The 16,452-nt window shown below is 46.4% G+C and overlaps 1 protein-coding gene across 1 annotated transcript in view; it reads left to right on the top strand.

Annotated features, from left to right (window-relative positions):
- The window catches only part of ASH1L (ASH1 like histone lysine methyltransferase), an 81,094-nt gene extending 65,511 nt beyond the window's left edge, over positions 1-15,583 (top strand). The window contains 12 exon segments of the mRNA XM_070766388.1: positions 630-782; positions 1,572-1,626; positions 1,770-1,902; positions 3,393-3,641; positions 5,112-5,198; positions 6,135-6,225; positions 6,686-6,824; positions 7,834-8,006; positions 8,107-8,273; positions 9,533-9,573; positions 10,786-11,090; positions 11,922-15,583. Of these exon segments, the coding sequence (XP_070622489.1) occupies positions 630-782; positions 1,572-1,626; positions 1,770-1,902; positions 3,393-3,641; positions 5,112-5,198; positions 6,135-6,225; positions 6,686-6,824; positions 7,834-8,006; positions 8,107-8,273; positions 9,533-9,573; positions 10,786-11,090; positions 11,922-12,013 (1,685 nt within the window). The 3' untranslated portion in view covers positions 12,014-15,583.
- The last annotated feature ends 869 nt before the right edge of the window (positions 15,584-16,452 follow it).

Below are 16,452 nucleotides of genomic sequence, written 5' to 3'. Positions count from 1 at the left end.
CCCGAGTCCTCGGAAAGGGGGCGGCGTACAAATCCAATTAATAAATAATAAATAAATAATTGTGGAGCTGACCGGAAAAACCCACCCTTTGCCATAGAGTCTCCTCCTAGAGCGGTGTATTTTTTCCTCCACCTGTTCTAAGCGAAAGCCCTATTAAATTGTGGAGCGGACTGGAAAAACCCACCCCTTGCCATAGAGTCTCCTCCTAGAGTGGCGTATTTTTTCCTCCACCTGTTCTAACTGAAAGTCCTATTAAATTGTGGAGCTGACCGGAAAAACCCACCCCTTACCATAGAGTCTCCTCCTAGAGTGGCGTATTTTCCCCCCTGCCTGTCTTAACTGAAAGCCCTATGAAATTGTGGAGCTGACCGGAAAAACCCACCCCTTGCCATAGAGTCTCCTCCTGGCGTGCCCTGCTTCCTCCCACTCTAACCAGACACTCCTCTCAAAAAATTGTAGTGCCGATCGGCAATAGGGAGCCACAGCAGAGGGATGAAGGGGCCACATGCGGCTCCAGAGCCGCAGGTTGCTGACCCCCCTGGTCCAACCCTTGTCATTTCAAGCCGCTGTGACGCTGTCAGAAACCTACTGAGGCCCCCTCCTTCATCGCCCTCTCCCTTCTCTTTCAGATGTCTTCATGACCCAGTTCTCCGCCCTGCAGACCGCCCGCTCGGTGAGGACGCGGCGGTTGGCGGCCGCCGAAGAAAACCTCGAAGTGGCCCGAGCAGCACGTCTGGCGCAGATCTTCAAGGAGATCTGCGACGGCATCATTGCCTACAAAGGTGACAGCAAGCGAGGACCTGAAGTCGAACCCGAGCTTCGGGCAGAATCGCCTCGAACGCAGGACCGGGTTTCTTTCTGGGGCCCTTTGGCGCTCTCCTCAGCTGGGTGGTTTTCTTTCTTTCTTAATTAATTAATTAATTAATTAATTAATAATTAATTAGATTTGTATGCCGTTCCTGTCCGGAGACTCGGAGCGGCTCACAACAACAAAACCGTACAAATCCAATAGTTAAAAACAATTTTAAACCTTAATATAAAAAACAATCATACATCTTATACACACCATACGTAAAGCGGAAACGGCCCAGGGGAATCAATTCCCCCGTGCCTGACGGCAGAGGTGGGTCTTGAGTAGTTTACAAAAGACAAGGAGGGTGGGGGCAGTCCTAATCTCCGGGTGGAGCTGGTTCCAGAGGGTCGGGGCCACCACAGAGAAGGCTCTTCCCCTGGCTCCTGCCAGACAACATTGTTTAGTCGATGGGACCCGGAGAAGATCCACTCTGTGGGACCTAATTGGTCGCTGGGATTCGTGCGGCAGAAGGCGGTCCCGGAGATATTCTGGTCCGGTGCCATGAAGGGCTTTATAGGTCATTACCAACACTTTGAATTGTGACCGGAAACTGATCTTGCAGAAGTTTCATTGCCAAACTACGTAACATCATCAGTGCTGAAGGGGAGATGTGGTTTGCAGAGTAGAGGAGAAAGAATGGGAGGAAGAGGAGTAGTAGTAAAGTGGTATTAACACTTGATCTTGATTCTCACGCCCTTCCTCTCCTTTTGATTTCTAGATTCCTCCAGGCAAGTCCTGGCCACCCCTTTGCTGGTTGTCCCTCCAAAAAAAAAGTTAAGTCCTTTCGCCAAAGGGGGGGGGGGGGGCTGGAGGGCTTCGAGCTGTGTGGGCAGACTCCTTCTATCCCTCCACCACCACCACCACCTCTGAGCCCCTGCTCATCCCTTTCCCCGCTTCCAACCTCTCCCTGGACCAGGAACGCCGATTACTACGAGAAGATCTCCGACCCCCTCGATCTCACCACCATCGAAAAGCAGATCCTGACGGGCTACTACAAAACGGTGGAGGCCTTCGACGGGGATATGTTGAAGGTTTTCCGCAACGCCGAGGTGAGTGGGCAGCTGCCACACGGTGGTCTGAAACCAAGGAGTCGTCCCCCCCCCCACTCCTCCAAAAACCTTCATTGCCAAAGATTCCCGGCTCGGTTTGATTTCGCTTTGGCGCTGGGAATAACATTCCACCTGTGTTTCTCGACCTCAGCAATTTTAAGATAGGAAGACAACAACTCCCAGAATTCCCCAGCCAACCTGGGAGTCGAAAACTTAAAGCAGGCTGGCTGGGGGATTCTGGGAATCAAAGTCCACCAATCTTTAAACATTGTGGCTGGGGAATTCTGGGAGTTGAAGTCCAGCCATCTTAAAGCATCCTGGCTGGGGAATTTTGGGAGTCAAAGTCCACCCATTTTTTATTATTATTTATTATTATTTATTAGATTTGTATGCCGCCCCTCTCTGTAGACTCGGGGCGGCTCACAGCAATAATAAAAACAATGTACAGTAACAAATCTAATATTTAAAAATATCTTTTAAAAACCCTTATTTAAAAGGAAAAAAAAATTAAAATAAACAAAAACAAGACTGAACGGGGGGAAAAAACCCCCCAAAGAACTGAACAAAGATATTTATTTAACAATTGCAATATTTTATTTATTCGCTGACTCCTTCTCAGAGACCAAAATTAAATATAACTATAACAATCATAATACCAAACACAACATTTAGAAAAGGAAAACTGAGATTAACAACTGTACAAATTTAAAGAGATAAGATTTCACTGATACAAAAAATCGGGAAAATAAAATAAAATATAGCTGCAAACTGGCAGAGGGGGGGGGTAGGGGGGTAAAGGGGTGTTTGGTGTTACTGTTTGATGTGGCATGTTCGATATTACTGTACTGAAAACGATGATTATACGCACATGACATGAACATCTTGTTTTGTCAATATATTGTTTTGTACTGTTTTTTATATTTGTAAATATTCAATAAATACTATTTTAAAAAATAAAATAAAAGCAAAACATACACGCAAACATACCATACATAAACTATATAGGCCTGAGGGAGATGTCTCAATTCCCCCATGCCTGACGGCAGAGGTGGGTTTTAAGGAGCTTACGAAAGGCAAAGAGAGTGGGGGCAATCCTAATCTCTGGGGGGAGCTGGTTCCATAGGGTCAGGGCCGACACAGAGAAGGCTCTTCTCCCCTGGGTCTCACCAGACGACATTATTTAGTCGACGGGACCTGGAGAAGGCCAACTCTGTGGGATCTAACTGGTCGCTGGGATTCGTGCATCAGAAGACGGTCCCTGAGATATTTTAAAGTATCCTGGCTGGGGGATTCTGGGAGTCGAAGTCCACCTATCTTAAAGGATGCTGGCTGGGGGATTCTGGGAATTAAAACCCACCCCTCTTCACCTGCCAGAAATATGAACTTAGCTGGACAAGGGGCCAATCCTAGTATTTCATGGCCCGTTAAATCCAAGAATCTGGAAGCTCCCCAGAGAAGATAAACATTTTCCCTCTTTTTCTTCCCTGCAGAAATACTACGGCCGCAAATCTCCGATCGGGCGGGACGTCTGCCGGCTGCGGAAAGCCTACTACAACGCCCGCCACGAAGCGGCCGCCCAGATCGACGAGATCGTGGGCGAGACGGCCAGCGAGGCGGACAGCAGCGAGACCTCCCTATGCGAGAAGGAGAGCGGGCACGAGAAGGACGAAGACGTCATCCGCTGCATCTGCGGCTTGTACAAAGACGAGGGGCTGATGATCCAGTGCGACAAGTGCATGGTGAGGACCCCCTGCCCGGACCCTCGGGAAAGAGCCAGGTTTCCCTGCTCCAAAAATTAACGAAATCTTCCCAGATTTGATCTAAAACAGGGGTCACACACACACACACCCCAGCCTTGGCCCCTTTAAGAGGCCTGGATTTCAACCCGGGGCGGGTTACCTACTATTTCTTACTGGTGTGCTGTGTATGCATTGTGATGTTTCGCACATGGAGTGTGAGTCCCCAGTGTGATTTTGCTTCTGCGCATGCTCAGAGGGACAATTTTCCTTCTGCGCATGCTCAGTGGCCCGAAAATCATGAAACAAAAAGGTTTTTTAAAGATGGCGGCACGCCCAGACTGGCAAAGGCAGACCGGAGCTGTCGCGCCAGAATTGCGCAATTGGCGAGCCGCTACCGGAGCGGCACACCAATAGGAATCCACCCACTGATTTCAACTCCCGGAATTCTGGGAGTTGAAGTCCAGGCATCTTAAAAAAGCGGCCATGTTTGAGGAAACCGTGATCTTAAAAGCTACAGCATCCCCGGTTTTGATCTATGACGTTTGTAAGAACTTGGGTTCTTTCCTGTTGCAAGAATCTTTTTTTCAGGTTTTTTGTTTTCCAAAATACAATAGCCACCCATTGCTATTTCGTTGCTCTGGTTTGGTCAGTAAAGTGACCCCTCGTTTTTCACGGGGGATGCGTTCCAAGACCACCCGTGAAAAACGAATTTCCCTGAAGTAGAGGAAAGATATTTTTTTATGTATTTAACAAGGTTTTTTTTCCCGAACGCCATCACTCTACTAAACAAATAATTCCCTCAACACTGTCAGACCTTCTACTAAATCTGCAATTCTAGTTTTTCTCATCATTCCTATCACCCATTTCCTCCCATGTTGACTGTATGACTGTAACTTGTTGCGTATATCCTAAGATTTTTATTAATATTTCTTCTTCATTGCTTATTTCACCCCTATGACAATCATTAAGTGTTGTACCACATGATTCTTGACAAATGTATATTTTATTTTATGTACGTTGAGAGCATATGCACCAAGACAAATTCCTTGTGTGTCCAATCACTCTTGGCCAATAAAATTCTATTCTATTCTATTCTATTCTATTCGGACTTTTAAAACCCACCCTTTGCATGAAACAGTCGTTCTGTAATGTTTCTCAGCTGGAACTACATGTGGTATCCTACCAATTTCTTTAATAGAGTACAGTAGTACTGTAGAAGGATTTTATGAATTTTTAATGGATTTAAATTATTTAATGGATTTAAGCCTTGTTTGAAAACCCGTGAAGTAGCGAATCCACGAAAGATGAACCGCGAAGTAGCGAGGTATTACTGTATTGCTGTTCTAAACTTCTCAGCCGGGAAATTGTACTCCTCCCCCCCCCCCCAATACATAATTATTATTATTTTTCGCTTCTACCGAGCCAAGGTTCCTTTCTTGGCATTTCCTGAGGCCTCCCTTTCTCTCGCAGGTTTGGCAGCACTGCGACTGCATGGGGGTGAACTCGGATGTCGAACACTATCTGTGTGAACAGTGCGAGCTGCGCACAGTGGATCGGGTAAGTGTCTATAAGTAGACAAAAAGCCTCCGGGATGTGAACGCACATATTTCCTCATCCTACTTTACCCAGAATAACGACCAAGTTGGGTTGAGATGAGAGGGAGAGATTGGCTCACAGTCACCCAGCCGGCTTTCATGCCGAAGGCGGGACTAGAATTCCCAGTCTCCTGGTGATTGGTTCAAAGTCAGCCAAACGAATTCCATGCCTAAGGCGGCACTAGAACTCACTGTCTCCTGGTGATTGGTTCAAAGTCAGCCAAACGAATTCCATGCCTAAGGCGGCACTAGAACTCACTGTCTCCTGGTGATTGGTTCAAAGTCAGCCAAACGAATTCCATGCCTAAGGCGGCACTAGAACTCACTGTCTCCTGGTGATTGGCCCAAAGTCACCTAGCCACCTTTCATGGCTAAGGTGGGACTAGAATTCCCAGTCTCCTGGTGATTGGTTCAAAGTCAGCCAAACGAATTCCATACCTAAGGCGGGACTAGAACTCACTGCCTCCTGGTGATTGGTTCAAAGTCAGCCAAAGGAATTCCATGCCTAAGGAGGGACTAGAACTCACTGTCTCCTGGTGATTGGCCCAAAGTCACCCAGCCACCTTTCATGCCTAAGGCGGGACTAGAATTCCCAGTCTCCTGGTGATTGGTTCAAAGTCAGCCAAACAAATTCCATGCCTAAGGCGGGACTAGAATTCACAGTTTCCTGGTGATTGGTTCAAAGTCACCCAAACGAATGGGAGGACTAGAACTCCCAATTTCTATCCTGCTTCAGCCACTAGAGAGCAAACTGGTTCTTTTCCTGTTGCTTTGAACCATCTTTGAAACAATTCCTGGTAGGAAAGCTGATTTTTTTCCCTTCTTTCTTTCTCCTCCCCCCCCCCCCCCCCCCCGCCGGGGGGACCCTCCTCTCTCTCTCTCTCTCGTCTCCTCCTAGGAGGTTCCGATGATTCCCCGGCCTCATTACACCCAGCCCGGCTGCGTTTACTTCATCTGTCTGTTACGGGACGATCTCTTGCTCCGCCAAGGTGGGTGCCTGTCCCTGGGGGAGTGATTGGCAGCCAAGAAGGCCGTGGGGTAGCTCTTGCCTTCTCTCCAGGGTCTCTTCTCGCTCACTGGTGGAGGGGGGCCAAGCCACAGGAACTGAATTTAAACATGCCTGGGATAAACCTATATCCATCCTAAGATAAAATACAAAAAAATAGTATAAGGGCAGACTAGAGGGACCATGAGGTCTTTTTCTGCCGTCAATCTTCTATGTTTCTATGTTTCTAAGTCAGTGGTACCTCCACATTCAGCCCACCCAAAAGGCACATCATGGGGGAAGGTAGTAAATCTTTCTGAAACAGCTTTTGGGATACTCAAATCCCATTGGGATTCTTCCTCATTCTTTTCCTGTTTTTCTTCCTTTGGGTTTTTTGTTCGTTTAGTTTTTTCCTTACGTCCCTTCTGGTGTATTTGAGGCCTTTCCCTGCTTCCCTCCCGCAGGTGACTGTGTCTACCTGATGCGAGATAGCCGAAGGACCCCCGACGGCCACCCGGTCCGGCAGTCCTACCGCCTGCTGTCCCACATCAACCGCGAAAGGCTGGACATCTTCCGGATCGAGAAGCTGTGGAAAAACGAGAAGTGAGTTGTTGTTGTTTTTCACGGGGAGAAAAAACAAGTCTGGTCTTTTCCCCTTGGTGCCACGCTGGAAGTAGTTGCGGTAGATGCCGTGAATTCGTGGCAAACAACGGAAGGGTTTCCACCGGTTTCTTTTTGGGGCCGGCACATCACAAGTTTCTGAAGAATAAGGGGAAGGAGGGTCAAGCCGGTGCAGAAGTTGGTGACAAATCAACGGCTTGTCACAACTATCTATACAAAGTCTGATGTTTATGGGAACTTCCGAGGGGTGATTTTCATGAGAGAAAGATGCAGCCACAAAGCATTCTTTCGAGGGGTTCAAGGCCATCCCTTGCCTGCCCCACTGGGTGGAAGCTGAAGGAGGACTTGCTATGCTGGCACAATCTGAGTGGGCATCACGACACGTTTGTGGGTGGGGGACAAGGGAGGTGAGTTTTCAACTGGGTGGGAAACTCGGATCCAGGTTTTCCAGTGTAAGTGCCGGCAATACATTTGAACTTTGAGGAGTGCTTTGATTTGGATGCTACCTGGAGCCCTACTATGTGGGGCAAATATACCTTTAGGCCTAAGAAAGGTCCATGGGAACCAGATGTTCAGCAGTCCAGTTGTTTTGCTCCTCATTCAAGAAGCTTCCTTAAAGTGGCCTTTCTCACGTTTGAAAGTTTTAAGAGGGGTGGGCTTCAAGTCCCAGGATTCCTCAGCCAGCACAGCATTCCAGGACTCTAAGCCCATACTGCTATGATATCTGGGGATTCTGGGAGCTTGAAATCCACCCATCTTAAAAGCAGACTGCTTGGGGGATTCTGGGAGTGGAAGTCCAGCCCTCTTAAAAGTTGCTAAAACCGAGAAACGCTGCCTTAGCAACGAGCTCTCGAGTTCAATTTGTTTTTTAAAACGAAACCCTTCCAAGTCAGTGTTGGTTGCCCAGAGGAGCCTCCTCTTTGAGCACAGCGGCTTTAACGTTGTGTGTGTGTGTGGGGGACACCTCCCTCTGCTTCTCGCCTTCCTGCAGGGGGGAACGCTTCGCCTTCGGCCACCACTACTTCCGCCCGCACGAAACCCACCACTCGCCTTCCCGCAAGTTCTACCACAACGAACTCTTCCGGGTGCCCCTGTACGAGATCATCCCTCTGGAGGCCGTGGTCGGGACCTGCTGCGTGCTGGATCTCTACACCTACTGCAAAGGCAAGTCGGGCAGATCCCAGATCCCTCCAGGCTGGTGGTCTTTGGGGGGGGGTGTTCTGAGAACGGCCTAGAAAACTTCTCCCCCCCCCCACCCTTGCAGGAAGACCCAAAGGGGCGAAGGAGCCGGACGTCTACATCTGCGATTATCGGCTGGACAAATCGGCCCATCTCTTTTACAAAATCCACCGTAACCGCTACCCGGTTTGCACCAAATCCTACGCCTTCGACCACTTCCCGAAACGGCTGGCTCCGAAAAGAGACTTCTCGGTGAGCAACTCCTTTAACCCTCCCCGGCAGGGAAGACTCCGGTTGCCCCACCCACTTCCCTGCGACCACCTCCCTTAAATTCAGGTAGCCCCTTCACTCAAGCACCGCGGCAGAGCTCCAAATTCAGGCTGCAAAAGTTCGGCCCCTCTGGTTTTTTACAACTTTCCTCACCGCGTTGGTGAAACAGGCCGAACATCGTCATTAAATTAGCCACCCAGTTGTGAAGTAAATCTGGCTTTAAACACACCCACACACGCCGTTTGTTAGAAGGTCACAACAGGGGAACACAACACATCACACACACACACACCGAGGCTGCAACTGTCATAAACCCAAGTCAGTGGGTCAAATGTCAACCACGGGACCACAGGGAGGCGACAACGATCGTTAAGCGTGAGAAACGAGCACAAGCCCGTTTTTCTCAATGCCGCCGTAACTTCAAACAGTCGCTAAATGTAATTCAAGGACTTAGCCGCTGAGTCCCACAGGTTTGGGCAGCCTATAATCCCAGCGGCTGATTAGGTCCCACAGAGTTGGTCTTCTCCGGGTCCCGTTGACCAAACAATGTCAGCTGGCGGGACCCAGGGGAAGAGCCTTGTCTGTGGCGGCCCCGGCCCTCTGGAATCAACTCCCTCTGGAGATTCGAACAGCCCCCACCCTCCTCGCCTCCCGTAAAATGCTGAAGACCCATCTTTGTCCCCAGACGTGGAGATAATTACCACCTTCTCCCCTCTTTTTTTTATTATGCTTTCGGCCTTACTGTATGATGGATTAGGTTGAATGTGTATGATTGTATAGTTAGGGATTTTACTATGTTATTAATGTTTTTAAAATTGATTCAATTTTCTACTATTGGATTTGTAATGTATTGCATCACTGTTATGTTGTGAGCCGCCCCGAGTCTTCGGAGAGGGGCGGCATACAAATATAATAAACTATAAGTATATAAGTCAATTTTTTACTTATTTATTTATTTATTTATTAGGTTTGTATGCCGCCCCTCTCCGTAAATTAAATTAAGTTAAATTAAATTAAACTACAAATTAACCTGCATTGTACCAATTCCTTCCTTTTTCATCGGGAATTCCCAACCTTTGGAAAGGCTGTGGTTGGTAGTTTAACGCTTTGCGGTATGTGAACGGACCTTCACCCAGGCCCAGCCTCCATTTCCCCAACCTCTCCCTCCCTGGGATATTTGATTGATAGGCCTCAAGGTAGCCTGGGCCCTTGGTTCTGATGGCCTTTCCTTTCTTTTTCAGCCCCATTATGTGCCAGACAACTACAAGAGGAATGGAGGCAGGTGAGTGCCCTCGATGGCTGCGTGGAAACCTCTTCACGGCAGCCCTTCGAGGTAGTCCAGATCAGGAAACCAAATTCTTTTTTCTTTTTTGTAAAAAGTGTTTTCTTTTTCCCACACATAATCATACAAATGTCGATGCATATGCCAACCAACAAACATACCCGGATTGCGGGGGCAATAGGCTGGCTCTGTTAAAAAGTGCTATTGCTAACATGTTGTAAGCCGCCCTGAGTCTTAATGAGAAGGGCGACATTAAAAATTGAATTAAAAATATAACAAAAAAGAGTGCCTAAATCTATATCCCTAATCATTTCTATACCCACATTTACACCTTTTTCTTTGTAATAAATCATCAGTCTGCATTCAAGTCTCATTTTCTCACTCCCCTCACACACTCTCCATCTGTCCCATCTATCTACCTTCCTTCCCTTCTCTCCAACCTTCCTTCCTTCCTCTCTCCTCTCCCCCTTTAATCTTCTTTGAAAACTCCTTCCTCCCTCCCCTTCTTAACCATCCCTTGAATGACTTCTGCTTGAAAGAAGAAAAAAAAATCCTTTTATCTGGCAGTCTGTTAATATGGTATTTTTTTAAGAACTTATTTTCTTAACATCTTTTCCCTGTTTTTACATCGTCTTGGACATATTTATAATTATTAGTGAGACCACATTTGGAATAATACTGTGTTCAGTTCTGGAGACCTCACCTACAAAAAGATATTGACAATATTGAACGGGTCGAAAGACGGGTAAAAAAATGGTGGAAGGTCTTAAGCATAAAACGTATCAGGAAAGACTTCATGAACTCAATCTGTAGAGTCTGGAGGACAGGAGGGAAAGGGGGGACATGATCGAAACATTTAAATAGGTTAAAGGGTTAAATACAAACAGACAAACAAATAAATAGTAATTGTAAATATTAAAAAGAAGAAAATAACCCCATAATTATTATTATTAAAATTATTGTGATAGATAAACAAATGGGTAGAAGGATGTATATGCATAGACATTTTTCTTCTTTTCGATGTTATAGAAATGTAAATTGTAAAGATGTTTATGTACTTTTTCACTGGAGGTTTTTAAGAAGAGATTGGACAGCCATTTGTCTGAAACGGGATAGGGTCTCCTGCTTGAGCAGGGGGTTGGACTAGAGGACCTCCAAGGGCCCCTTCCAGCTCTGTTATTCCATCATTCCTCCCCTTTCCTCCCTCCCCAGGTCATCTTGGAAGTCCGACCGCTCCAAGTCCCAAAATAAAGACCTGCCTCAGGAGGAGGAGCCTCTCCCCCTCCCGGAAGAGGGCATCGCCAACCCTGAGCCCCCTCCCGGAGAGCCCCCAGCCCACCAGGAGGAACCCGAGAAAGAGGCCCCTCCCCTGGAGACCGTGGAGCTGGATCAAAAGGCCGAGGAGGGCAGCCCCGAGCCCAGGGAGCCTTGCAGCCCGGAAGAACGCCGGCAGCTGCAACGGGAGCGGCTGAACCAAATACTCCTCAACCTCTTAGAGAGGATCCCAGGAAAAAACGGTGAGTTTCCCTGGAACCCTATAAATGTAAACAAATAAAAAGTAAATAAAAACTTCCCTCCCACCTTCCTTCCCTTTTCCCTTCCTCTCTTTCCTTTTTCGTTCCTTTCTTCTCTTCCATCTCTCCCTCCTTTCCTTCCTTCTTTCCTTCCTTTTTTCATTTCTTCCATCTCTATCTGCTTGTTCCTCCCTTCCTCTACATCCATATCTTCCTTTCCTTTCCACCCTCCTTTTCTTCTCTCTTACTACTGCATCTCCTTCCTTTCTTCCTCCCTTCCCCTCTTTCGGTTTTTCTTCTCCATTTCCTTATTTCCTTTCTCCCTTCTGTCCGTCATCCATCCATCCATCTTTTTCATCACTCCTTCCTTCCTTCCTTCCTCTCTCTTTCCCTACCTTTCTTCCCTTCTCTTCCTTCCTTCCTTCCCTATCTCCTTCCTTTCCTCTTTCATTTGTCCTCCCTTCCCACCGTCCCTCCCTCCTTTTCTTCTTCCTTACTACTCTCTCCCCTTTCTTCCTCCCTTCCTCTTTCAGTTTTCCTTCCTCCTTCCATTCCTTCCTTCCTTCTTTCCACCATCAACCCATCCATCTCTTTCATCACTCCTTCCTCCTTTCCTTACCTTCTACCCTCTCCCTCTCTCTTCCTTCCTATCTCCTTCCCTCCCTCTTTCATTTTTATTGGATTTGTATGCCGCCCCTCAGAGTCTTATATAAGTCCAATAAAGTCCAATAAATATAAAACAAACGACAAAACGGCTGTTGCGTTGTGCTCTTCAACCACCAGCTTTCAAAACTCCTTCTTAAACCTTCCCGCTTCTCTCTCCCCTCCGTGCAGCCATCGACGTCACCTACCTGTTGGAGGAAGGCTCCGGACGAAAGCTGCGACGTCGCACCCTCCTCCTGCCGGAGAGCAGCTGCAGGAAGTGAACCCGCTGCAGGAAGTGAACCCGCCTCGTGGGTTTTCTCCTCCCCCTGCGCACTGCGCCCGCCCGCCCACCTTCCTTACCCCCCCAACCCCGTTGCGGAGAGGGTGCCCCATCTTGCCAGTTCGTCCGGCCGTCCGGGCATAAAACTTGACAGCCAGACCGGATTCTTTTGGGGGGGGACCCCCCCTCCACCATCCCGTGTCTCTCAGCCCTCCTGGCGGAAGCAACCCACAGCAGTCGAGGCAGAAGAACCACCCCCACCCCCCGGTCCGGGTTCCAGAGCAAGAAAGAAGCTGACGGAAACGACGGTTCTGTAGCACTTAGACTCTGCACTTGGGCAGGCCAGCCGCCCCCCTCCCACCTTATTCCCCCCTCCCTCCCTCACCCACGCATCCCCCCCTGGAGCGTTCAGCGCCGCCATTCTTTTAAGGTACTTAGGAAAAAAACCTCTCTCCTCCAGGGAGAGGGATGGTCACCGTTTTAATTTATTCTTTTTTTTATTCCCCGCCCCATTTCACTCCGATGGGTCCAGAGGGAGGAAAACGAGGCGCCGCCTAGAAAAATAGAGACGGGGGGGGGTGTTTCCCCTAAATCTTTGCTAAATCTGGGGAATTATCCAGGCACTGCCCGTCACCCCAGATAGCTAAGCCCACCCCTAAAGCATTTTGCATATATATATAAATATATGTATATGTATACGGTATGTATTTTAAAGAAATCCGGTCTGTGGCAGGAACCAGGACGAGACGGGGGAAGGATTTCCCTGCTGGGACATTTTGCACACAGGAGGGGTCCTGTTCCTGAGGATGCCCCCCACCCCCAATTCCGGGGAACCACAGTTGGATTTTTTTTCGGAAGCACTTGGGTCCCAAGTCACGTATCCCCAAACTATAGGACGGGACAGAGGGGGTGCTGCGCTTAATGATAAATCCTTTTGTTTTTTATTTCTTCCCCCCCTCCTCCTGCAGATTTTTTTTTTAAAAAAGTAGGTTCGAGGCTCAGAAAAGCGCCCCGTTTTTCTAACAGGCTTTCCCCGTCTCTTTCTTTATTTTTCCTTTCCTCTTCTTTCTTCCCTTCTTTTTTTTTATTTAATCGCCTTTTCCCTCTTCTGCCCCCTTTTCATACCCAGCTGTCGTTCTCTTCGGCGTCCGATGTATATCGTGGCGGGGAAATTGAGAAGGAGGGGAAGGATGGGAAAATCCAGAGAAAATCTCCCACGATGATAACAGGAGAAGGAGGGGGGGGGGTTATTACCCTTTTCACTACAAGAACCATGGAGAAACGGTTATTTCCGAGCGAGCGTTCAGTCGCGAAGCTTTTCGAGACGACCGAACCCACCGATGACACTAATCTTGCATCTTTTTTCCCCTTTTTTAATTTTTCTTTTTTCTTTCCTCCCTGGTTTTTAAAAAAAACTGTTTTTATTTCAAAAGGCAAACTGTACAGCTTTGCAAAGCGGCTGCCTCTTAAAGAGGCGGTGTATTTCGCACTCCGCCTCTTCGGCCAGGGACAAAGGGGGTTAAAATATATATATATGTGTGTATATACATATATATAAATATATATGTATATCAACACGGACGACAAAAACAAGGATTGGGGGTTGGCGTCATTTTTCTCCCCCCTTTCTTTTGCCCCTCTGGTTTGCTGCAAAATAATACAGACTTGTCATGCGGGGAGTTTTTATTTTTTATTTTTAAAAAGAGAGAGACTTTCTGCAAACTTTTCCAGAGCAGCCCAAAAAAAAAAAAGGACAACCCACAGAAATCGAAGGGGTTTTGTTTTTTTTAGACTGGCTCTTTAACGTGGCTTCCCGCTCTTCGTCTTTTTGGCGTTCACATGCATATTCTGGTCCTGTTTTTTCGTGTCCTTATAAACAAAACCCTGTTTTTAAATGTGCCAAGTTGTATATATCTTAACCTTTCCTTTTATTTTTATTTTTCTCTCGTGTGATTGTAAAGCAATATGGTAAAACTCTCTCTCTCTCTCTCTCTCTCTGTCTTTTTCCTCTCTTTCTCTCTTTCTCCATGTTCCTTCTTGGACGGACCAACTTTTTGTCCAACCACTGTACATTTTTCTCATTGACTATATAAATTCTTGTTTTGATCTTAGTTTGAAACCACAACAGAGGAAATACACAACGAAAAATAACCGAGACGCCATTCCACTCATAAAACTGAGGATTTCAACTGTTTTTATTTTTGTTTTTAAAAAATGGGGGTTTTGACGGACGGGGGAAGGAGGAAAAGAGAGAAGAGGGGTTTTTGTTGAGATCAGGGGAAATAAAACGAGAGGGGGACAATAACGACGGCCCATCGCGGCGCAAAAAGAGGAAAAAAATATTTTATTAAAAAAGAAAAACCACACAAAAGACAAAAAAGGAGAAAAAAAACCGTTTGGAATTATTTTCTTACTGTAGAGAAGCAATTGTATAGCAGAAGTCAAGAGTATGTGATACTCAAACCTTTGTGTCGTGTGGGACGAACCACAAAATCGCATGTTTTAAAAATTAAGGGAGTTTTGGGGAAGGGGAAAGAAACAATAACTTTTCTTTTAGTTGCGCCGAGTTCGAAAATAGGAGCGGGCGGGATTTTCTTTTCTTTTTTTTTTTCTTTTTTTGGTCTCGAAATGGTGTCAAACACTAAAAGAGAGAGAGAGAGGTTTAAAAACAAAAGTCCTTTTATAAAAAGAAAATAATAATAATGTTCGATGTTGCTGACGGTGGAGCAGAGAAGAAGAATAATAATGTTGATTTTTTAAAAAAAATAAAAAAAAATTTCAAAGCGTGCCCAGGGGGGGAACGTGTGTGGTGAGAGACACTAAAAACTTTGCCGTTTTTTTTAAAAAGAAAAAAAAAAGAGAAATCTTTTTTTGTCGAAAAGAGTAAGTAAATAAATACGAAGCCGATGATTTTTAGACAATCAAATTCTAGAGAAGCGCGAAGAATTTGTGTTGGCTTTTTTCTTCCCCCCCCCACCCCTCCTCTTCCTCCCACCCATTCCTTTCTTTTTAAAAAAATGAAATTTTTTTTGGCTTTGTTTTCTTTAAAACGGTTGTAGAAGAATCGCTGACTTTTTAAGGAGGGGAAATTAAATTAATCGGGCGGGTGGGAGGGAAGGGGAGGTTTATTTTGTATGAAAACTTTTTTAAAAAGGGGGAGACCAGACCTTTGTTTTCAAACAAAAAAATCACAACCCTGATAAAAAGAAAGAAGCCCAGGAAAAAATTATAAAAGAAAGAAAGAAAGAAAAAACGATAAAGAAAGAAAGAAAAAAACAAAAAGCACTACATTTTGTGGCAAAGTGGAGATGATAACAAAACTCTTTTTAGCCTGCATGGGGCAAAAGCCGTGTGGTGACTGAGAAGAATTGCTGCTAATATATTTCCTTTTTACAAAAGCATATCTTAAATAGACCATTGTTTTGATGTTAATCTTTGTAAATTATGTATTACCAATTTTAACATTGGATGTAATTGCATAAAAAGAAAAGAGAAAAAAAAAACGAGCCTGCATCTCAAAATATTGAGAGATTCTAGTATTAAATGGAAAAAAATATTCCCATGTTTCTTATTTACGGTTTCAGGGTGTTTTTCTTTTACCTCAGCGTTGGCTAAACTCTTCCCCCTCCCCCCTTTTCAATTTTTTATCTGCCCTTTGACCTCCGTTTGGGGAGAGAGGGGGGGTCTTTCTTGCCGTCCTCACCATCACGACCGCAATTGAGGTGGCTAAGCGAGAAACGCGCTAAATTTTACCTCAGGTTAGGAGTCCTTGCCACCGTTGTTAAGTGAATCCCTGGCATTGTTAAGTGAGGAGCGTTGTTGTTAAGCGCGTCTGGCTTCCCCATCACAAGAGGGTATCATGACTGTCATAAATACGAGTCGGTTGTCCAGCATTTGAATTTTGATCTGTCGTTAAGTGTGAAGAATGGTCCCCCCCCAGTACCGTCCTAACTGGTTGCTAAACAGAACCGTTGTAAGTTGAGGGCAGCTGTCAATCGAGAATCAAATTATCCCGGGGTGATTTTGGAAGCGGGGGCCGAAAGTGACAAATCTCAGAGAAATTGGGACATTTTTGAAAACTCTGATTCGTGGTTTAACTGATTTAACAGAGATGGAAAGGACCTTGCAGGTCATCTAGTCCAACCCCATGCCCAAGAAGGAGACACTACATCTGCCTCTGCTAGGATCGAACTGGCAGCCTCATGATTGTGAGGCAAGCGTTCACCTCTGGGCCTAGATTTAGGTAGAGAAATTGCAGATTAGGTGGCCCAGACTAGCGGTTAGAGCTGTCAACCCGAGCCGAAACTCCTCCGTTGTGATGGTTGCATCCTTTGCAGTGTTGGCCCCTTGAACGGGGATGCGTCTTGCAGATCTGGCTAAATTTTGGGGTGGGGCGACTGCGCACGGTCAATCCTTTGCACATCTTCCCCTCCGTTCAGC

Source organism: Erythrolamprus reginae, chromosome 13, assembly GCF_031021105.1.
Source record: "Erythrolamprus reginae isolate rEryReg1 chromosome 13, rEryReg1.hap1, whole genome shotgun sequence".
Taxonomy (NCBI): domain Eukaryota; kingdom Metazoa; phylum Chordata; class Lepidosauria; order Squamata; family Dipsadidae; genus Erythrolamprus; species Erythrolamprus reginae.
The sequence above is the reverse complement of the archived record's forward strand: the minus strand, read 5'-3'. Positions and strand labels throughout refer to the sequence as shown.